The following is a 24431-nucleotide window of genomic DNA, read 5'->3' as shown; positions in this document are numbered from 1 at the left end:
AAGTTACGCTCGCGATATTTGGAGATCAGTGGTTCTCATTTTAGAGAAGGTTGAAAACCACTGCTAAGTACGATTAGAAATCTCGCATTTATGCAATAACTATTGGTAATTGGGGCATTTAAACGCTTTTGTAAAACTTGCATTCGTGATATTTTGAGATCAGTGGTTCTCATTTTAGAGGAGGTTGAGAACCACTGCTGAGACACTTAAAAAAAACTTACGTTTGTGTATAAATGAGAGAATTTAAACGCGTTTAGAAAACTTGCATTCGTGATATTTGGAGATCAGTGGTTCTCATTTTGGTCAAAGTTGAGAACCACTGCTGATGCGCCTAGAAATCTCGCATTTGTGCAATAATTGTTGGTAATTGGGGGCATTTAAATGCGTTTAGAAAACTTGCACTTGTGATATTTTGAGCTCAGTGGTTCTCATTTTAGAAGAGGCTGAGAACCACTGCTGAGGGTTCTTAGACAACTTGTGTTTGCAATACTGTAGGCGATTTAAAAAAATTCACGCTTGTAATAATATTTGTGCTTTCTTAAAAACGTTTAAAAAACTCGTACTTGTCATATTTGGGAATCAGTGGTTCTCAACTTGCATTCTATGATTGCCCAATTTTAATGGAACAACTAATAAGTTGATTGTGTACTTGATATTAACTTGAGTAAGTAGCTTCACTAAAAGAAAATTCTCACAAAAGTGTTAAGCACTTTATAAAAGGTTGAGAACCGTTGCTGTGGCCCTTTAAAAACTCACGCTTATAATATTATAAGCTTTTAAAAATTTAAGCTTCTCTCATACTGTAGAAGCTTAAAGATACTTAGAAAATTGCGCTTGTGATATTATGGACCAGTGGTTCTCAACCACTCTTCTGTAATTACAATGATAATAACTTAAAAAAGTGTTTCACTAAGGAAACTTGCTCACGAAAATATTTCTGCACCCTAGAAAAGATTAAGAACCACTGCTGTGGGCTCTCAAAAAACTTTTACTTAAATCATTTACAAAAAATCGCAATTGATCGATACAAAATACAAAAAAACGATTATTCTGATTAATTAAGATACACTTTCTCAGAAATCTCAAATCAAAATACAGAAAATGATTATTCTGATTAATCAAACAAACTTAAATCAAAGTACAAAAAATGATTATTCTGATTAATTAAGATACACTTTCTCAGAAATCTCAAATTAAAATACAGAAATATGATTATTCTGATTAATCAAACAAACTTGCTCAAAAATCTCAAATAAAAATACAAAAAAAACGATTATTCTGACTAATTAAAATACACTTCCTCAGAAATCTCAATTCATCGTCTCAGAAATCTCAGAACTCTGCAGTAGTCAAAGGGTTAAACTCGCTGAACTCTGTTCCAAACCTTGAATTTAAATAAAACCACGTGGCAATATTTCACATTTTAATCTCTCCATCGTTTTACGCTGACGATTGTTGCTCAGGACCAGGAATGGCATACAAAGAAATTCATGAAACGCTGTTTTCTCTCTCTTAAACTCAAACCAAATCGATAGATTGAGGAATAAGCTCATAGCGTTTTTATATTTCTTTTATTTCACAACAATTTGTTTGCTGTTTGTCAAAAGGTAAAGCTTTTTCTGCTCTACAAAACCACGTTAATTGTATTTTCGAATTACTTAATTTTCTATTAATTTTGAGGCTTAGAAATGCGAAAATCAACATTTTCGACAGCTGCTCTTCTTTGCTTTTCATCGAGGCCAAAAAATGCCTTCTGAATTCGACGAAGAACGTCTGAAATCACTTTTGAAGGAGAACAAGTCGCCAAACTAGTAATAAATTGACGAAAAAAATGAATTGCGATCGTAAAACGACCCTCAATCAGCTTCATTCAATGAAATTTACCAAAAAATTGGGAGCTTGGGTGCCTCAGAAGCTCATTTAACAAAAAATCTTCAGTAAAAACGCAACAAACTTGTTCCAAAACTTAATAAATTCAACTGCAATCAGCGTTTCATGAATATGCAACGAATATGCTCGAAGGACTGTGGGTGAAATACAGATACAGTGACAAGATACACCAACAAGTACCAATTGTAGGCAGACAATATGTACGTAACATCGATGTTTAAGCTTCAGTTTCACAAGAATCTCTCTTGCTGCTCTTAAACACCCTTAAAACAATTAAAACCTTGAGAATCTTAAGGTAAAAACTTAAAAAAATAATCTTAAAACTGTTGAATCTCAAAAAAGCTTAGAGTTTGAGAGCAACAGCGTCGATGCAGGCAATTTAAGTCCATAAAAACTTCAAATAATCTTAAAAAAGTAATCTGAAAACTGTTGAATCTCAAAAAAGCTTACAGTTTGAGAGCAACAGCGTCGATGCAGGCAATTTAAGTCCATAAAAACTTCAAATAATCTTAAAAAAGTAATCTGAAAACTGTTGAATCTCGCAAAAGCTTAAAGTTTGAGAGCAACAGCGTCGATGCAGGCAATTTAAGTCCATAAAAACTTCAAATAATCTTAAAAAAGTAATCTTAAAACTGTTGAATCTCGCAAAAGCTTACAGTTTGAGAGCAACAGCGTCGATGCAGGCAATTTAAGTCCATAAAAACTTCAAATAATCTTAAAAAAGTAATCTGAAAACTGTTGAATCTCAAAAAAGCTTACAGTTTGAGAGCAACAGCATTAAAGCAGACAATTTAAGTCCAGTTTCATCGTCGTCGAGCAACGTGGGCAGAGAAATTCTTATGAAACCGTGGACACTTGCAGTGGACATTGAAGAATGGACGAAGAATTGTCGATTGGGCGGGTCGAAGGACAGGAATAAACAACGAGAACGATGTGTAACATCGTTTTAAGGGTACAGAAACATCGTACACACGTCCTACGCGAGACAGACAAGGGGAAAATGAAGAGAAAAGGGGATGGAAGAGTAGAGAAACAGATAGAGAGAGAGAAACAGACAACAGTAATACGTAATGTCGCAGTTTTGTTGCTTTCTACCTTCAGACTCACTCACACACAAATCTTTATCCACCAACCAGCGCGTCTACATGAAGTTCGCTAGACGAAAAGAGAAACACAGAGAATTGACACGTTAGATGAGTGGCAGAGATGTATTTTGGTTGCTGCTCGTTTTCTTCTACGAGCAGTTCCCTCGAGAGTCAATTAATTAGAAAAAGAGTCTCTCTCTTTGGTCTTTCGACTGATTTGGCAACGATTTAACAAGTCTGCGGACTTTTAGCGAGACAGAATCCCGTCGACGAGAGTTTAGATCGAATTCGAGAAATTCCAGGGGGTGGAACACCTTCAAGGAATTACTCTTCTGATTAGTGCAAGCTTAATTAGCAACACCTCATTCGTGGGACACCGTCGCGTCCCTTTGCGTCGTGCAAACACATGGTTTCAATCGTGGAGACCTCCTCTCAGCATGGAAATGTTGATCGACAGAGACAATAAGTCAGGAACGACCGATTCGGCTAGTAAAAACGCTTGAAAAACTCTATTTCATGACATTTTTCAGTACCTCCTTTGTTCGAAGCTAAAAACTGCTCTCTGACAAATTTTATTGGAGTCAAAGTCTTTTCAGATTGTCTGTCACAGAGCAATTAAGTCAAATTACAAAAGTATTTAATGTAAACAGTAAAGCAATTTTTATATTTTTGTAAATTTGAGAGAGAATGAGTTAAATGCATGGAAGTTTGAAATGCATCTTTGTTGACTGAAGCTACTGATTAATTTAAGTAATTAAGTTTTGGTTTTTCAGCATTGATCGATGATTGAACTTTTAATTTGAAGAAAAACTAATAAACTTAGCTATTGAATTCTAATTTCACATTTTGGTTTTTTTTAAAGAGCTGCGTGGTACAGAAAATACCTACTATACCTACAATTCTTAATCTAGAATAACCCTGTCTTCTTGTCAAACTTTTAATTCATCTTTTGATCTTTAAACACTGATTTTGCAGAAGAAAAACTAATAAACTTAGCTATTGAACTCTAATTTCATATTTTGGTTCTTTTTAAAGAAGTATATGGTACAGAGAATACCTACTATACCTACAATTCTTAATCTAGAATAACCCTGTCTTCCTATCAAACTTTTAATTTATCTTTTGGTCTCTAAAAATTGATTCTGTAGAAGAAAAACCAATTAATTTCAGCTATTCAACTTTAACTTCACATTTTGGTTCTTATTAAAGAGATACGTGGTACAGAGAATACCTACTATACCTACAATCGCTCGTACTTAAGAATTAAATACTTTACAAGTATAAAAACTGATTCTATCGAATATTATCGACAATATAAAGGAAAAATAGAGATTACAGCAGTTCTACAACGCTCACACCTCGCCTCAGTAAACGAAACTCTAATATTCGAACAGAGGAAGCACTTTAAATCATTAATATAAGAATTCCTTTTGTATAAAAAATGTAAACACCGAATAAGTCGTTCGAAATCGTGGCGACACATCGATCATATGACACAGAACACTTAGACAGTTACAATGGCAATGTCATTAGCTTTTAATAAGTGCATCTATGCGTCTGTTTACTCACCAACAATGATGGCCAACACGATCAGTCCAATGACGCCCATGATGATCATCATCTAAAAGCAAAATAACGAAAAACGACCATGAGAAATGACAATGAGAAATCGTGTCAAATGAAAATAATTAAATACATACAAAAAAAAAAAACAAAAAAGAAAATAAATAATTAATACATCAGAAAGTTGAGTGCCTTACTTTCAGATTTTGTAACCAGAACTTCCTCTTCAATTTTCCTGCCTGCTGTTCGAACTGTGATGCTCCATATTGAAGCGCGTCTGAAAAACACAGAATTATTTTAGTATCTTTGGTGTGCAGCGTTTTTTAGACGATGTTGAACCACATAAAAACGAGGATAAGTAATTGAAAAGACTCAAATAAGCCTTCTGACGATATTGGACCACATAAAAACGAGGAAAAATAATGAAAAAGTTGGTCATCTCGTGTAGAAGTCCTTACAGTAACGATTGAGGCACTTGCAGTGACCAAAATCGAAGATAATTCAACGTGAATCTGCACAATAACTGATATAAATGCAGAACTACTTGAGAATGACTGGACAACGCCATATGAGCCATTTATTTTAAGAGTAGCACCTTTAAAAAGAAAGTGACTTAGCTAATTTCAAAATAAAAGGCTCAAATAAGTCCTTTGACGATATTTGACCACATAAAAACGAAGAAAAATAATTAAAAAGTTGGTCATTTCGTGTAGAAGTCCTTGCAGTAACGATTGAGGCACTTGCAGTGACTAAAATCGAAGATAATCCAACGTATAACTGCACAATAACTGATATAAATGCAGGAATACTCGAAAACGACTGCACAGCGCCATATGAGCCATTTATTTTGAAAATAACATAAGTTACTCTCTTTTTAAAGATGCTAATTTTAAAATAAAAGGCTCAAATAAGTTTTTTGATTAAAATCTTCCTTTTTCTGGGCTTTTGGCGCCTTTAAAAAGAAAGCAGCTTAGCTAATTTCAAAATAAATGGCTCAAATAAGTTTTTTGACTTAATTTCTTTGTTTTCTGGGCTTTTGGCGCCTTTAAAAAGAAAGCAGCTTAGCTAATTTCAAAATAAATGGCTCAAATAAGTCTTTTGACTTAATTTCTTCGTTTTCTGGGCTTCTGGCACCTTTAAAAAGAAAGTAACTTAGCTAATTTCAAAATAAATGGCTCAAATAAGTTTTTTGACTTAATTTCTTTGTTTTCTGGGCTTTTGGCATTTTTAAAAGGAAAGTGACTTGGCTAATTTCAAAATAAATGGCTCAAATAAGTTTTTTGACTTAATTTCTTCGTTTTCTGGGCTTTTGGCGCCTTTAAAAAGAAAGCAGCTTAGCTAATTTCAAAATAAATGGCTCAAATAAGTCTTTTGACTTAACTTCTTCGTTTTCTGGGCTTTTAATTGTATTATGTGTATTTTTATTCAACTGAGACGTTCTTTTTCAGTGGACTTCCGTTGCACAACGCATTGTTCCCTCTGTCTGGCTTTCCTAGCAGCGTTTGAACTTGAGAAATTTATTCCAACGTATCGTCGCATGTCTCTCTCTCTCTCTCTCTCTCTCTCTCTTCATTATTCAACGCAGCTTTTCTATAGTCCCGCAGAAGCCATTAAAAAAAAGTATACTCAAGGTCCTTCGTGGAAGCTTTCAGAAGTTTGTTGGGAAAGTTTAAAAATCGTGGATCGTTTCAATGCGTGGTCTGTGGTTTTATGAAGCTTTTGTTACCTTTTTCTTTCTCTCTCATCAAATCTATGTCTTGCGATATTGGTAATTGAAGCAGTGAAAATTAATGTACAGTCAATTTTCTTATAACGCTGTTAATTTTTTTTTTTTTTTTTTTTTTAGTGGAATTGGAATTTTTTAATGGTAATTGAAGTAGTAAAAATTAATGTACAGTCAACTTCATTGTAACGTTATTAATTCTTTTTTTTTTTTTAATGGTATAAGTCCACTTTTGAGAAAAACAAATTAATAATAATTTTAATGAGGTACAAATCTCTGTTTTCTATATTTACAATTACACATTAAACGAAGCACGATTTTTCTAGAAATTAATGATGAAATTGATTGAAAGAAGATTTAAAGGATATTACCTGCTCGATCATCGAGCTCAGAAAGCTTCTGATCACGCTCGAGCACCTTCTCGACGTTCGTCTTCATGATGTCGACGACCTCGTCGACCTGCGCCTGCGTCGCCTGCAGCCGCTTCTGCGAGGCGATCTGCTGAGGCGTCCTTAGACCGCCTTCAGGAGCTGCGCCTGCACCAGCACCTGCACCAGCATCCGGTGCCAGACCGCCCTCAGTGGCCCTGGAAATCACACAATATTCAGTCTCAGAAAATTTTCTCTTTTGTTCATTTCTTTTTCACTCTTTTATATGCTCAAAATTGGACCAACGAAGGAGGACACTGATCAGCTCACTTTTCTCCAGTTGTAGAGTTCAATGGTCCTTCCATGGACCCAATTTTGCAGTTCATAACAGAGAATAATCTCAGAATTACATTAAATTTGTGTTTCAAAGACTTAAATATGATACGCATTGTATTAAATAGTTTTGAACTGGTCAAAATTGAACCAACGAAGAAGGACACTGATCAGTCAGTTGCAGAGTTGAATTGTTCTTGCGTGGACCCAGTATCGTAGCCATTTAATTTCATAATTCAAAGGTGAGTGGTCCTTGCTTGGACTCAGTATCGTAGCCATTTAATTTCATAATTCTAAGTTGAATGGTCCATCCATGGGTCCAATATCGGAGCCATTTAATTTCATAACAGAGAATAATCTCAGAATTTCACTAAATTTGTTTTTTAAAGACTTGAAGCAGTTACGCATTGTGTTTGGACATTGAAAAGCCAGTTACAAAGTTGAATGGTCCTTGCTTGGACCAAATATCGTAGCCATTTAAGTTCATAACAGAGAATAATCTCAGAATTACACTAAATTCGTTTTTTAAAGACTTGAATGCGATACACAGTGCATTAAATATAGTTTTAAGTAAACAATTTATTAAATTATGCAAGCTTATAGATATTTAGTTGGATAAAGTGGAAGATTTGAGCTCTTAAAAGTGTACCAACTAAGAAAGACACTGATCAGCTAATTACAAAGTTAAATGGTCCTTCCATGGACCCAATATCGCAGCCATTTAATTTCATAACAGAAAATAATCTCAGAATTACGCCAAATTTATTTTTTAAAGACTTGAGTCCCATACGCATTCTGTTTACTAATTTTAAGTAAGCAATTTGTTAAATTATGCAAGCTTACAGTGATTAATAGTTGGATAAAGTAGAATTTATGAGCCCTCAACTAAATATAATTTTCCTATTGAAAAAAATATAATAATTATAAAGACACAATTAACTATTTATTATTATCAGTATTTTATATATATAATATAAAATATATATAATTTTAAATAATTATTAAAATTGTAAAAATAACACTGACAATTTTATTATTCCATAAACTGTAAAATAAATTCTTCTTTATCCATGAAAAATTCAAAATATCCAGCAAATTATTATTCTATGTACTCGATATCTTTTTACAGCCTTAAAAAACATTACAAACTTCAATCTTAGTAATTAAAAAAATACAATTTCTTATTTACAACATAGTATTGCGAATTTTCCTAAATTAAAGTTCGAGATTCGAATTTTTTCTGAGAAAAACTTAGAACTTGGATCTTAATTTATTTTCTCTTTATTAAAAACAAATTAAAATATTGTTTTTAAGACTTTGTTCTGAGATTTCTAAGCAATGCAAACTTTCTTGCAAACAATATATAAAAAAAAATTAATTATTGAACAAACTTCTGTATTAATATTAAAAAAAAAAGAAATACACATATATTTCTTTCATAATTTTCTTATAATTAATTCAGAGAAATAATTTGAGAATTAACTTGGTCATAAAATAAAAAAAACTCAGCTGAATTTAAAATTCATTTTGTAGAGAACAAACTTCTATGTAAATATTAAAAAAAAAAAGAAATATACACATTTTTCTGTTATAATTTTCTTACAATTAATTTATGTAAATAATTTGAAAATTAACTTGTTTATAAAATAAAGAAAACTCAGCCGAATTTAAGATTAATTTCGTAGAAAACAAAAATACGAATTATTCTCAATTTATTATTTTTATTTTAATTGAAGAAAAATTTCTTGAACGATGCTCAGATTTTTTTGCTGAAAGAAGCGTTCATAGTTTAGAGCTTTTATGCTCTGAAGCGGTTTATATATAATCCTATTAATTTATCGATCGTTGCAGGTTTGCTGGTCTTCATCGTTGAAATATTTCTGAGTCGAACGCGAAGAAATTATTATTTAAAATAATAATAATAATAATAATAATCAATTTATCGTTTCTAATTTTATTTTCAAGCATTAAAATCTTATTAAATATTTTTATAACGTAACGTGTATTAAAATAAATGATCAGAGGCCTTAGAAATGTTCTATTTGTGTAAAACAAGGGTTTTTAATAATTTATGAGAGCAACAATTGCTGGCATCGCTTGAAAATGATTTTTTTTTAATTATTCGCGTCGATGTAGGCTAATTTTAGGATTATTGAGGATCAAGTGACGTCAATGATGGTCTATTATGGCACGTGATGGCATTTATTAATTAATTATTTAAAGTGTATCGTTACTGAAATGAGATTAATCGATGTGCAACACTTTTAAGTGGATAATATTTGTTATTTGATGCTTTAAGGGCAGTTAAAAATTAATATTAAATATTTAAGACAAAAAGATGTGTTTTCTAGAGGAAAAATAATTTTTAATTTTTCTTTCTTAATTAATGAATTTAGAGATTTAATTAATTTAGAACAAAATAGTATAGAAATTGAAATACAATTAATTTAGAGAAATAATTTGGAAACTGAAATACAATTAATTTAGAGAAAATAATTTAGAAATGAAAATATAATTAATTTAAAGAAAATAGTTTGGAAATTGAAGTATAATTAATTTAGAGAAATAATTTGGAAATTGAAATACAATTAATTTACAGGAATAATTTAGAAATTGAAGTATAATTCATTTAGATAAATAATTTGAAGATTTAAGAATAATTAATTTGGAGAAATAATTTGGAAATTGAAATATAATTAATTTAGTATTCACTATTGTGAATTCCTCTTTTATTTGAACCAGTTTCCAAAACTTTTCTCATAGCAGAGCAGATATTTTTAAGTTCTAAAATTTTTACAAAAAATCCTGAAATAAATTTGCATCTTTTGCTGTAATTTTATTTATTATTTTTTTTTTCTAAGAGTTGTTTTAAGTTGTGTGTAACAAATAAAAGCAGAGAATGCTTGTTTATTTGCTAATCTTAATTTTACAATTTTTTGTGGACCACTTTTTAAGTTCTACAATTTTTAGAAAAAATCCTAAAATAAATTTGGATTTATAATTTTTTTTCTAAGGATTGTTTTAAGTTGTATTAAACAAATAAGAGCAGAGAATGTTTCTTTACTCTCTAAACTTGGTTTCATAATTTTTTGTGGACCACTATTTAAGTTCTATAATTTTTTTTTTAAATTCTGAAATAAATTTAGATTTGTAATTACAATTTCTTTTTTTCTGAGGATTGTTTTAAGTTGTATTAAACAAATAAAACCATAGAATATCTCTTCAGCCCACAATCTTAATTTTACAATTTTTTATGGACCACTATTTAAGTTCAAAAATTTTTAGAAAAAATCCTGGAATAAATTAGGATTTATAATTATTTTCTAAAAGTTGTTTCAAGTCGTATTAAGCAAATAAAACCATAGAATATTTCTTTACCCTCCAATCTTAATTTTACAATTTTTTACAGACCACTATTTAAGTCCAAAAATTTTTAGAAAAAATCCTGGAATAAATTAGGACTTATAATTATTTTCTAAAAGTTGTTTCAAGTCGTATTAAGCAAATAAAACCATAGAATATTTCTTTACCCTCCAATCTTAATTTTACAATTTTTTATAGACCATTATTTAAGTTCTAGAATTTAAAAAAAAAATTGTGAAATAAATTTGGATTTACAATTATTTTCTAAAAGTAGTTTCAAGTCGTATTAAGCAAATAAAACCATAGAATATTTCTTTACCCTCCAATCTTAATTTTACAATTTTTTATGGACCACTATTTAAGTTCTAGAATTTAAAAAAAAAATTGTGAAATAAATTTGGATCTACAATTTTTTCTGAGAGTTGTTTAAAGCTGTATTAAACAAATAAAACCATAGAATATCTCTTCAGCCTCTAATCTTAATTTAACAATTTTTTACAGACCACTTGAAGGCAGTTCAACAAACTTTGTCTTTACAAGAATAATCTACTTGCATGGATATACAAATTTGATACACTAAAAAAGAAAAAAGAAAGAAAAAAGAAGCCTACTATGCTCTTCATCGCCAGAGCAGCAGAACATTGCTGCAAATGTGCTCTTCATTGATTATCTAAATATAGAAACTGCGAGCAGACCGTACAAGCCATTGTGTTCCACGATTTATCGTCATATCTTCAACAAAAATCTATTTATCAGTTCTTCATTAAAAAAGAAGAGGAAAAAAACAAAAACTTTAACTCTCTTAACTCTCTTTGCTGTTTAAAATTGTTACGAATAAATGTTGATTTGAATTTGGAACTTAAAGGTGTTGCGTATCAATGTGCAAGCAGTTCTAAGAATTGAAGGGTCGTAAATCTTCGATTTAATCGAAAGAAGTTGCCATTTCAAAAGTTACTATTTGAATTCGTTCCAATTTCAAATATTCTGTTACTTGAATTCGTTCGATTTTTAAATATTGCAAGAGTTGTTACTTGAATTCGTTCCATTTTTAAATATTGCAAACTTCTTTTACATTAATTTGCTCGATGTTCAAGTATTGAAAATTTATTACTTTAATTACTTTAGCTTTCAAATATTACGCAGTTGTTACTTTAATTCGTTTCATTTTCAAATATTGTAAATTTATTTTACTTTCATTTGTTAGATCTTTTAATATTGCAAACTTATTACTTTAATTCCTTTAGATTTTAAATATTGCAGACTTGATACTTTAATTTATTTAACTTCTAAATATTGCAGACTTGTTGCTTTAATACGTTCCATTTTCAAATATTGCAAACTTATTCTGCTTTAATTTGTTCGATGTTCAAATATTGCAAACATATCACTTTAGGTCGTTCCATTTTTAAATATTTCAAGTCCTTTATTATGATAAAGGAAAGTAATAACTTTCGCAATATTTGAAAATCGAACAAATTCGAATATTAACTTTGCAATATTTGAAAATTGAAGGGATTAAAGTAACTGAATATTTGGAAATTGAATGAATTAAAACGATAAGATTGCAATATTTGAAAATGGAACTAATTAAAGTGTTAAGCATGTAATATTTGAAAATGGAACGAATATAAATAATAACTTTCGCAATATTTGAAAATGGAACGCATTTTAAGCTTTTATAATATTTAAAAATTGGACGAGTTAAAGCGATAAGCTTACAATATTTAAAAATGGAACGAATTCAAATAATAGCTTTTGCAATATTTAAAAATGATACGAATTAAAGGGTTAAGCAAGTAAGATTTGAAAATGGAACGAATTCAAACAGTAACTTTTGTAATATTTGAAAATGGAACTAGTTAAAGCGCTGAACACGCAATATTTAAAAATGGAACGATTTCAAATGTTAACACTTGCAATATTTAAAAATCGAATGAGTTCAAATAAAAGAATATTTGAAAGTGGAACCAACTAAAGCGCCAAGCATGCAATATTTGAAAATGAAACGAATTCAACTAATAACTTTTACAACATTTAAAAATCGAACGAATCAAAGTAAGAGAACATTTAAAAATATAAAAATTTCAACTATTCCACACGAATTTCTTCGAATATCGCGTTACCATGCCTCGACCAACACATTCTACACGCGATCAGACCATTTCTAACCTCGCTATCGCATTTCAACGAAATAAAACCAAGCCAAGTGGCAGTCTCTGCGAAAGAATTCGACTGTTCTAACTCCTAAGACGTAATTCCCGTACGCCTTTGTCGTCAATCGATTCCTCCGCACAGCCTGTCCCGCAACATACGCCAGAATTCCCAATGAGGTGCAGCAAAGCATCAAATTCGCCACAAATGCCGACTTCTTTCGATTAAATCGAAGATTTACAGAGTTAATGCGATAAGCTTGCCATATTTGAAAATGGAATGAATTCAAATAGTAACTTTCGCAATATTTGAAAATGGAACATATTCAAATAATATCTCTTGCAATATTTGAAAATGGAATGAATTCAAATAGTAACTTTTGCAATATTTGAAAATGGAAGGAAGTCAAATAATATCTTTTACAATATTTGAAAATGGAACGAATTAAAGTGATAAGCTTGCCATATTTGAAAATGGAACAAATTCAAATAGTAACTTTTGAAATATTTGAAATTGGAACAAATTAAAATGCAAGCTTGCAATATTTGAAAATGGAACGAATTTAAATAGTAACTTTTGCAATATTTGAAAATGGAACGAATTCAAATAATATCTTTTACAATATTTGAAAATGGAACGAATTAAAGTATCACAATATTTGAAAATGGAATGTCTTAAAGCATCAAGTTTACAATATTTGAAAATTGAACGAATTAAAGTAACAGAATATTTGAAATTGGAACAAATTAAAATGCAAGCTTGCAATATTTGAAAATAGAACGAATTAAAGTGACAAGCTTGCAATATTTAAAAATGGAACGAATTCAAATAATAACTTTTGAAATATCTGAAAATGGAACGAATTCAAATAATAGCTTTTACAATATTTGAAAATGGAACGAATTCAAGTAACAACTTTGCAATATTTGGAAGTTAAAGGAATTGAAGTAACAACTTTGCAATATTTGAAAATAGAACCAGTGAAAGTAACAAGTCTGCAATATTTAAAATCTAGATGAATTAAAATAACAAATTCTCAATACTTGAATATCAAGCAAATCGAACTAAAATAAATGTACAATATTTAAAAACGAAAATCGAACAATTCGAACAAACAATCAAATTTAAAAATATTCCATTTTAATGACGAATTAGCATTCTCACAAACCCAACAATTACACCTTCGTTATCAGTTGAACCACAATCCTCTAAACTATAGAATTTTCTAAACTATAAAACTTCCAAAACTATAGAATTTTCTATAGTTTATATTTATTATATTATTTAACTATAGACAATTCTATAGTTTAGGAAGTAGTAGTCCCTTTAAACTATAGAATTTTTTATAGTAGAATATATTTAAATAGAAAATTCTATAGTTTACGAAGTAGTCCCTTTAAATTATAGAATTTTTTACAGTAAAATATATTTAAATAGAAAATTCTATAGTTTAGGAAGTAGTCCCTTTAAACTATAGAATTTTTTATAGTACAATAAACTTAAATAGTAAATTCTATAATTTAGAAAGTAGTCCCTTTAAACTATAGAATTTTTTATAGTACAATAAACTTAAATAGTAAATTCTATAATTTAGAAGTTAGTCCCTTTAAAATATAGAATTTTTTATAGTACAATAAACTTAAATAGTAAATTCTATAATTTAGAAAGTAGTCCCTTTAAACTATAGAATTTTTTATAGTACAATAAACTTAAATAGAAAATTCTATAGTTTAGAAAGTAGTAGTTCCCTTAAACTATAGTATTTCTTATAGCAGAATATATTTAAATTGAAAATTCTACAGTTTAGGAAGTAGTCGTCGCTCTAAACTATAGAATTTTCCTAAAAAATTTACTACTATCTACCCAGAGCGATGCAGAAGGCATTCACAAGGAAAATGACAACACAAACGATCAAAATAAACGCTCAGAATTGAAGTAACAGAACAACTGATCCTCGTCGTGGCCCAGTTTTATCAGTTTCGCCAGTTGCACTGCTTTCAACACGCACTTCCTGTCCCTACGATTGATTAAACCGTCGTGCAAGAATCGCGTATCAAAAATATCGCTTTAATGAAACTGGGACGTTAATCATGCCATAACTAAACTCTAAAATATGTTTATAAGCTCTAAACGATATTTGAAAATCGAACGATGATTCAAATTGACCAATAATTCGTTCGATATTCGAATAATGCAAACTTAATTTACTTTGACTTGCTCGATTTTTAAATATTGTGAATTAAAGTAAATTATACAATATTATTTGAAAATCGAACGATGATTCAAATTGACCAATAATTCGTTCGATATTCAAATAATGCAAACTTAAACTATTTACTTTGACTTGCTAGATTTTTAAATATTGTGAATTAAAGTGAATTATACAATATTATTTGAAAATCGAACGATAATTCAAATTGACCAATAATTCGTTCGATATTCGAATAATGCAAACTTAATTTACTTTGACTTGCTCGATTTTTAAATATTGTGAATTAAAGTAAATTATACAATATTATTTGATAATCGAACGATAATTCAAATTGACCAATAATTCGTTCGATATTCAAATAATGCAAACTTAAACTATTTACTTTGACTTGCTCGATTTTTAAATATTGTGAATTAAAGTGAATTATACAGTATTATTTGAAAATCGAACGATGATTCAAATTGACCAATAATTCGTTCGATATTCGAATAATGCAAACTTAATTTACTTTGAATTGCTCGATTTTTAAATATTGTGAATTAAAGTAAATTATACAATATTATTTGAAAATCGAACGATGATTCAAATTGACCAATAATTCGTTCGATATTCGAATAATGCAAACTTAATTTACTTTGACTTGCTCGATTTTTAAATATTGTGAATTAAAGTAAATTATACAATATTATTTGAAAATCGAACGATAATTCAAATTGACCAATAATTCGTTCGATATTCAAATAATGCAAACTTAAACTATTTACTTTGACTTGCTCGATTTTTAAATATTGTGAATTAAAGTGAATTATACAGTATTATTTGAAAATCGAACGATAATTGAAACTGACTAGTAATTAGTTCGATATTCAAATATTGCAAACTTGTTACTACAATTCCTTTAATTTTCAAATCTTTGTTCGATTTTCAAATCTTACAAACTTATCACATTGATTTGTTCGATATTCGAATATTGCAAACTTAATTTACTTTAATTGGCTCGATTTTTAAATAATGCAGGTTAAAGTAAAACAAGTTTGTCATATTAGAAAATGGAACGAACTAAAGTGATATGTTTGCAATATTTAAAAATGGAACGAATTAAAGTAATAAGTTCGCAATATTTAAAAATCGAACAGATTAAAGTAAAATAAGTTCGCAATATTTAAGCATGAAATAAATGAAAGTAACAACTTTACAATATTTAAAAGCTAAATCTTCAGCAGGAAAATTAATACAATAGTTTCAATATTCTTCCACAAATATCTCGCAATCATATTCCTCTCCAAAACACATCAAAAAATTCTTACAACCACATCAAAGAAATATTAATTATTCTATAAAACACATCAAAATTTATAATATTTGAAAATGGAACGAATTAAAGTAATAAGTTCGCAATATTTAAAAATCGAACAGATTAAAGTAAAATAAGTTCGCAATATTTAAGCATGAAATAAATGAAAGTAACAACTTTACAATATTTAAAAGCTAAATCTTCAGCAGCAAAATTAATACAATAGTTTCAATATTCTTCCACAAATATCTCGCAATCATATTCCTCTCCAAAACACATCAAAAAATTCTTACAACCACATCAAAGAAATATTAATTATTCTATAAAACACATCAAAATTTATAATATTTGAAAATGGAACGAATTAAAGTAATAAGTTCGCAATATTTAAAAATCGAACAGATTAAAGTAAAATAAGTTCGCAATATTTAAGCATGAAATAAATGAAAGTAACAACTTTACAATATTTAAAAGCTAAATCTTCAGCAGGAAAATTAATACAATAGTTTCAATATTCTTCCACAAATATCTCGCAATCATATTCCTCTCCAAAACACATCAAAAAATTCTTACAACCACATCAAAGAAATATTAATTATTCTATAAAACACATCAAAATTTATAATATTTGAAAATGGAACGAATTAAAGTAATAAGTTCGCAATATTTAAAAATCGAACAGATTAAAGTAAAATAAGTTCGCAATATTTAAGCATGAAATAAATGAAAGTAACAACTTTACAATATTTAAAAGCTAAATCTTCAGCAGCAAAATTAATACAATAGTTTCAATATTCTTCCACAAATATCTCGCAATCATATTCCTCTCCAAAACACATCAAAAAATTCTTACAACCACATCAAAGAAATATTAATTATTCTATAAAACACATCAAAATTTATAATATTTGAAAATGGAACGAATTAAAGTAATAAGTTCGCAATATTTAAAATTGGAACAAATTAAAGTAACAAATTTTCAATACTCGAAAATTGAACAAATTACAGTTAAATAAGTTCGCAATATTTAAGCATGAAATAAATGAAAGTAACAACTTTACAATATTTAAAAGCTAAATCTTCAGCAGCAAAATTAATACAATAGTTTCAATATTCTTCCACGAATATCTCGCGACCATATTCCTCTCCAAAACACCTCAAAAGAATCCTCGAACCACAATCCACCCAACCATCGATTACTCTACAAAACACGAATATTCTTACAGCCACATAAAAAACCATTCAACCACATCAAAAAAAAACCTTAAATACCTCGCCAGAATCTCAACGTCAAGCTAAAACGTAAAACCATTCGTCGCAACGGAAGCTCATCAATATTCCGTCTTCCATTGTATCCAATTTCTCCAGACTCCCAACAATATTCCCTTCGAATCTAGGTTATGATCATCTTCAAATAAACTCACATGTCGTTGCTCGATCGAACAGCCGAGTAGTCTCCTCAGAATAATCAGCCCAGTGGCCTTTGAATCCGTCAGTGGACCGCGTACTCTTCACGGGGCCGACCCGTCACAGACTAGGCAGTCAGGGTATTGATAAAATTCCCAGCGGCACCCTCGCGCCGCCGCCTTCGTCGTAGTCTCGACTGGTCTCGAACGCGTTCGAATCTCGCACGTTCCACAGCCACCAACAGTCCTCTCTCTCTCTCTCTAATCTCTCTTCTCTCTCCAAAAACTCTAAAAACCAAATCAGAAATCGCGTGAGTCGCGATTCAAGCGAATGGCGGACGCGCGAATTGAAACGTAGTCGCAGCAGCGCGAATTGGACGCGATTGGGTCGCGAGATCGATGTATCGAACGCGCGCGCGGTCGAGCCACAGCGAGAGCCGCTCTGCGCATGCGCGTAGAAGTAGCGGCGGTGCGAGTTGAGCTGCGCGTGCGCGTCGAGTCGAGGCGACTGTCAGAGCTGCTCTGCGCAGGCGCGTGCGGTCCAGCGACCAGTCAGAGCTGCTCTGCGCAGGCGCCTCGTTCGTTTCAGTCAATACGCGGATTCTGCACGCAACCCTCATGCGCAAACACACCCTGGCGATGGGTGGACGATGTTTAACTTCGCTCTGGGAACCCTGCGCCTGTATTCGCAAATATATAACAATTCTAACGTCTACGAACATCATTTATTTAAATACCATTACAATTATTCATGTTTAATTTGTAATTGAGTTCTTATCGCATGATTTGAAAACAGGTTAGATCCATTTTTTTCTTTCGCAGGTTTTTGAAGATCGATGGTGAGTTTTTGGAAAGTTTATTGGATTCTTGAGACGATCTGCGTGATTTTGCTACGGCACTGGAATTTGCGCATGAGTGTACGCAAGATGGTTTATTTATGGCGTTATTGCGATGCGAGTCGCGAGAAGAGGGTGTCGTGGATTTTTGAGGACGTTGGTCGAGTTTGAAGAAGCAATTCGAAGGATGGATAAATCTTTTGGTGAGTATTTTTAAAGATTTTTATTAATTGTATTAATTATTCGAAGAAGTTCGTTCAATTTTCATTTTCTTAATTGTACGTTTAACCAAAAAGCAAACACTAAGATTGGTTACAATTAAACTAATAAACGAACAAATGAATAATTCAATTAATAAACTGAACCAATAAGCTTCATTTTTTTATTGCACGTGTAACAAGCAAAAACGTTGTACAATAAGATTGATTGCAATTAAACTAATAAACAAACAAATGAATAATTAAATTGATAAACTAAATCAATAAGCTTCGTTTTATTAATTGCACGTGTAATAAGCAAAAACGTTGTACAATAAGATTGGTTACAATTAAACTAATAAACGAATAAAGTAATAATTAAATTAAGAAACTAAACCAATAAGCTAATACTTAAAATTAATCTGAGTGGTTAAAATTATAAATGAGGGTCTTTAATTAACTCAGAGAATGTTTAAGGTTCGAAGATTGTACAAAAGAAAGAAAAAATAGCATAAAATTGGTTTTTAGAGAGGTTTTTATTTATTTTGATGCTGGAAAAGAGAAACAACCTCCCTTTGGCACGTCTGAGTGGACACTGCGCGAGCGACAGTGGTGTGTCTTCCTCGTAGCGTCGCGCGCATGCGCGCAGCGACTGAACTCCACATAGCTGGAACTGTGGAGCGCATAGTTCCGTAGAAACGCTTTTTTTTATTTTTTCCTGTAAACTGAGAGATGGTTATTGATATTATGCTTTGAAATTATGAATTGTACGAGTCTAAAGAAGGTATTAAAGAAAAATGAGCTCGTTATTGTTAATATAATATGAAAATGAAGGGTGCTGTAGTTTCGCAGTATCCAAATTTAAGTTTTCAGTAGAAAAAACTATCTTTTCGTGAGGCAATTAATATTTAAATTTAATGTAGCTTATTTTTAAAGAGATTTGTAAAGGAATTTTCATTTTTTTTTTTTAAGAAAATGGAGAATAATATAGATGATATACTAATAATGTTGGATTCTTTAAAATTGCAATTATTCTGAATGAAACAGAGTTTGAATTTGATGGACAAACATTCATTACAGTGTCTTCCAATAGCAGAAACAAAAATCGATACTAATAACATTGTATTCGAGGTGAAAATCACTCTTTTTTTAAATATATTACAGTATTGTTTTTGAAATTTTAAAGTTCTTTTAATTATTTGATAAATAAAATATCTATTATGTAAAATATACTCAGTTTTAAGTAATGTAACAATTTAAAAACGCGATCTATAAATGTTATATATAATAATATAATATAATATCGAATATATATAAACATAAATAAATAAATATGAATATAAATGTATATCATCATATAATGTATCATTTTTATGAAGATTTAAAAAATATACATATATATTTTACTCTTTAAAACGTTATAAAAATGATATATAAAATGATGATATACAATAGAAGCTCAAAAGCTCTTTTCCTATTAAAATTGCACAATATGTAGTATACTTATTTCCTTAGTTTTATTGTAATTTATAGTATATTTCAATAGCTGTATTGTAAGTTCTTATATATTTCAATAGTTTCATTGCAATTCAGTGCATGTTTTATTAATTTTCTTGTATTCTCTTGTATTTTCTTGTATTTTCTTGTATTTTCTTGTATTTTCCTGTATTTTCTTGTATTCTCTTGTATTTTCTTGTATTTTCTTGTATTTTCTTGTATTTTCTTGTACTTTCTTGTATATCTCACTGCTTCCATTTCAATTTCCAGTGCACTACCCACTTTAGAAGTAAGAGAGAGAGAGAAAGATATATAGGAAAGCTATAAGAAAGAGTGAGACAGATGACGATGACTCTGCTGAAGAACACGTGGCGCCATCTCCGTGAAAAGTGCTGAAACTGCTCGCTCAGCGTTATCGACAGTGAAGTGAACTTCAAGAACTACTAACGCCATCTGTCGAAGAATCTCTGAAACTAGTCGAGCATTAGTTTCAATACTTTCCACAGAGATGGCGCCAGTAGTTCTTCAGTAGTTCACTTCGCTGTCGATAACGCTGAGCGACCAGTTTGAGCACTTTTCGCAGAGATGGCGCCAGGGGTTCTACAGTAGAGATGGTATCATCTTTCTCACTCTTTCTTACAGCTTTCATATATATCTTTCTCTCTCTTACCTCCAAGGCGGGTAATGTTCTGGTAATTGAAGTGAAACTAGTGTGATATGGAAGATAATACAAGAAAATTAATAAAATATGCGCTGAATTGCAATAAAACTGTTGAAACATTCGTATATTTATATATTTATGTATTTATATATTCTTATGAACGTACGACAATACAACTATATATTGAAATATACTATAAATTACAATAGAACTAAGGAAATATATAATGTGTTAAAATAAAATCTTATTAACGCGTAATTGTACAATTAACGTAATTATTAAAATAGCAAGTAATAAACACGGATACTTGTTCCATAACCACGAAACAATTCTGTAGCTATATAATTAGACGCGTATCATAACTTGGAAATAATGAAAATTGTAAGTCTGTTACATCTTTCTTTTATAATTAATGATACTATTAAGTCTGTCACAACTTTCTTTTATAATTAATGATACTTTGAAAATAGATATAGATGATATTTAGTAGATAGCTAGTATATAATTATATATAGCTAATGTAATTGATTATAATAAAAAAAAAAATTATAATAAATTAATTGTAGCTAGTATAATTAATTACGTATACTAAAAAGAGACTAAAAAGAGTTAGAAGTAATGTTATTATATAATTACACTAGCTATAGTTATATAATTATAGCTAGTATATTTAATCATGTATATATAGCTAGTAGCTAGGTAGTAATTATAATTATAGCTAATATAATTAATTGTGTATAGTTCAATATGTACATATATTCGTAGAATTGAATGAAAAGAGATAAAAGCTTTCGAGAAAACATATAAGACGCATCCAAGATGGCAGGACGTGGACGCTTTAAGTCCCAAGCTCGCGTAATTATACAATTAGCAATTATACAATTACACAATTATACAATTGTACAATTAATTATTAAAATACCAAGTAATGAACACGGATACTCATTTTATATAACCGCAAGACAATACTATAATTACACATGTTACATCTGGCTTTTATAATTCATGATTCAATTTATTAGCAGATAGCTAGCATAATTATGTGTAGATAGTGTAATTAATTATATATAGTTCAATATACAAATATAATTTCAAAATTGACTAAAAAGAATAAAAGCTTTCGAGAAAGGAAAGCTGCTAGCTTGTACGATTCATCCGAGATGGCAGCAAGTGGACGCTTTAAGTCCCAACTTCGCGTAATTGTACAATTAATCCATAATTATTAAGATAGAAAATAATAAGCACGGTAGAAATTTCTATTTTTATTACTTAAGTAATAGACTCGTTTTATAGCTGGTATAATTAATTACATATAATTCTATATACATTATAACTAGTATAATTAATTATATATAATTCAATAATATATTATAGCTGGTATAATTAATTATATATAATTCTATATACATTATAGCTAGTGTAATTAATTAAATATAATTCAATATACATTATAACTGGTATAATTAATTATATATAATTCAATATACATTATAACTATAATATAATTAATTAAATATAATTCAATATACATTATAGCTGGTATAATTAATTATATATAATTCTATATACGTTATAGCTAGTGTAATTAATTATATATAATTGAATATATATTATAGCTGGTATAATTAATTATATATAATTCAATATATACATTATAGCTAGTTTAATTAATTATATATAATTCTATATACGTTATAGCTAGTGTAATTAATTATATATAATTCAATATATATTATAGCTGGTATAATTAATTATATATAATTCAATATATACATTATAGCTAGTTTAATTAATTATATATAATTCAATATACATTATAGCTAGTGTAATTAATTAAATATAATTCAATATACATTATAGCTAGTGTAATTAATTAAATATAATTCAATATACATTATAGCTAGTATAATTAATTAAATATAATTCAATATACATTATAGCTAGTATAATTATATATATATAGCTAGTATAATTAATCATGTATATAGCTAGGTAGATAGTAATTACAATTATAGCTAGTTCAACTAATTATATACACTTCAATATGCACATATATTCCTTTTAGATTAACTGAAAGGAGATAGAAACTTCGAAAAAAACTCGCGCGTCACATCCAAGATGGCAGCACGTGGACGCTTTAAGTCCCAACTTCGCGCGATCTCGAATAATACGGCCAAAATAATTCCACTGGGCAATCCTCGCCACGCGAACGATATCTCGCTGATCGCACTTAAATTTCACCTCCAAATCGCCCGTCTTATCTCTCGCGAAACGTTCGTTGTTAATTAAATGACGTCACCTACGAATATCGCCATCTTCGCTGCACGTTCTGCACTGTTTTCTAAAGTGTATTCGTCATCGAAAGCGGCTCTGGACGTACCTGTCACCAATTCCTGAACGAATCTCGCTCGAACCGAATTTTCCTCGAATCCACCGACTCTCAGTAAGTTCCAACGATTTTTTAATCAAACAACCGCAAAAACAGGCAATTTTTCTCAAGAAAATCATGCCATTCCCTAACTGTAAATAGAACCCCATATTTTCCATCCAATTCCACCGAATCCTGAATTTAATCCCAATTTTCCATCAATTTACCTTGCAATCTCATTTTACGATACTCAGAACTCAATAATTCCCTTTTCTGATATTCATTCTTGCTGTTTAAGGTTATGGGTGTGTACAGTAATTGCCGTAGACTGTAACGAAGCACATCAGACATCGCACGAGCATTGAAAGCCTTCGCTTCGATTGCGAGAGCACAAAAGCTGATTACAAATTGTATTTCTTGAAGTACGTCCATTCTAACTGGTTATTTCAATTGCAGAGCAATGGACGGCGGCGGCAACTCCAGAGAAGGCGAGATGGGCGGTCCCAGGAACCCTCAGCAAGCGTCGTCCACGAAAAAGATGCAGGAGACGCAGGCGACCGTGGACGAAGTCGTCGGGATAATGAAAGTGAACGTCGAGAAGGTTCTCGAGCGAGATCAGAAGCTGTCTGAGCTAGAAAACCGAGCCGACGCTCTACAGCAAGGCGCGACGCAGTTCGAACAGCAGGCGGGGAAGCTGAAGAGGAAATACTGGTGGAAGAATCTGAAGATGATGATTATTATCGTTATTATCTGCGTGATCATTCTGATCATCATCATCGGTGAGTAATATACTCGATAACGATCTACAAGTACAACGATATTGAGTTCTGCGTTGAAACGCAAGTGTTTTTCTCTCTTTTCTGATTTCTGCTCAATAGCTTCGGTCGTGTCGGGCTCGTCAGACTCTGAGAACGCCTCTAAGTGATGATAGCGTTGTAACCAAAGGGAGTTAACTTCAGCGGTGTAAACAGACGGGCGCGCAGAATCGAAACTAACTTTGTATCAATGGTAGCGATGAAAAAAAAAAAGAAAAAAGAAAAAAGAATTCACGCAGGGAGAAGAAATTATCCATCGTACAGATTTTGGCGTACACGAATATGCATATATCTCTTTCTAGTGTAACGTACGCATGCGTGCACGCATATATATATATATTTTTGAGACTTAAAGGCATACATTCGAACGCACAAGCAAAAAAAAGCAAATTAGACTAATCGCAGTATTAATACGGGTGGCCTTTTATTATAAAACTGTGAGCGGACAATACAACAACCTTTTTCGATGTTATCTTGTTACAGTGCTTTATTGTATCTTTATTAATTATATATAATATATAAATATAACGTTTATACTTTTTCTCGACGGGTATTTAAGTGATCTGCATGTACCAATCCTGTTTGTAATTGCGAGAGTCGCTCGTTGGCTCGAAGATCGCGATTAGCGGTGGATAGAATGTTCATGAGCTCATAAATATTCATGCGTTC

General features: G+C 30.4%; 2 protein-coding genes across 3 annotated transcripts in view; one reads left to right on the top strand and one right to left on the bottom strand.

Moving 5' to 3' along the window:
- LOC143430945 (neuronal synaptobrevin-like) overlaps positions 1-17670 on the bottom strand; it is a 28096-nt gene extending 10426 nt beyond the window's left edge. The window contains exons 1-4 of the mRNA XM_076907424.1: positions 17407-17670; positions 6633-6847; positions 4736-4815; positions 4545-4596 (exon numbers count right to left, since the gene is read on the bottom strand). Of these exons, the coding sequence (XP_076763539.1) occupies positions 4545-4596; positions 4736-4815; positions 6633-6847; positions 17407-17408 (349 nt within the window). The 5' untranslated portion in view covers positions 17409-17670. The remainder of the gene's footprint in view (positions 1-4544; positions 4597-4735; positions 4816-6632; positions 6848-17406) is intronic.
- Positions 17671-18373: 703 nt separating this feature from the next.
- On the top strand, positions 18374-24218 carry Syb (Vesicle-associated membrane protein synaptobrevin). 2 transcript variants are annotated; one of them, XM_076907458.1, is made up of 3 exons: positions 18374-18427; positions 23404-23726; positions 23826-24218. In XM_076907458.1, exons 2-3 carry the CDS (start codon positions 23408-23410, stop codon positions 23870-23872), a joined length of 366 nt encoding a protein of 121 aa, XP_076763573.1. In that variant the 5' UTR covers positions 18374-18427; positions 23404-23407; the 3' UTR covers positions 23873-24218. The 2 variants fall into 2 exon arrangements, with proteins under 2 accessions (XP_076763573.1, XP_076763572.1); XM_076907457.1 differs by lacking the exon at positions 18374-18427 and adding an exon at positions 22940-23022.
- Positions 24219-24431: the final 213 nt, after the last annotated feature.

The sequence above is a fragment of the Xylocopa sonorina genome, chromosome 16 (genome assembly GCF_050948175.1).
Source record: "Xylocopa sonorina isolate GNS202 chromosome 16, iyXylSono1_principal, whole genome shotgun sequence".
NCBI lineage: Eukaryota > Metazoa > Arthropoda > Insecta > Hymenoptera > Apidae > Xylocopa > Xylocopa sonorina.
The sequence above is the reverse complement of the archived record's forward strand: the minus strand, read 5'-3'. Positions and strand labels throughout refer to the sequence as shown.

Excerpts from the sequence above, each read along its gene's own strand:
- Syb (XM_076907458.1), top strand. The coding sequence starts at position 23,408 with ATGGACGGCGGCGGCAACTCCAGAGAAGGCGAGATGGGCGGTCCCAGG. Across the intron at positions 23,727-23,825 it reads CATTCTGATCATCATCATCG|CTTCGGTCGTGTCGGGCTCG; the intron begins GTGAGTAATATA and ends TCTGCTCAATAG.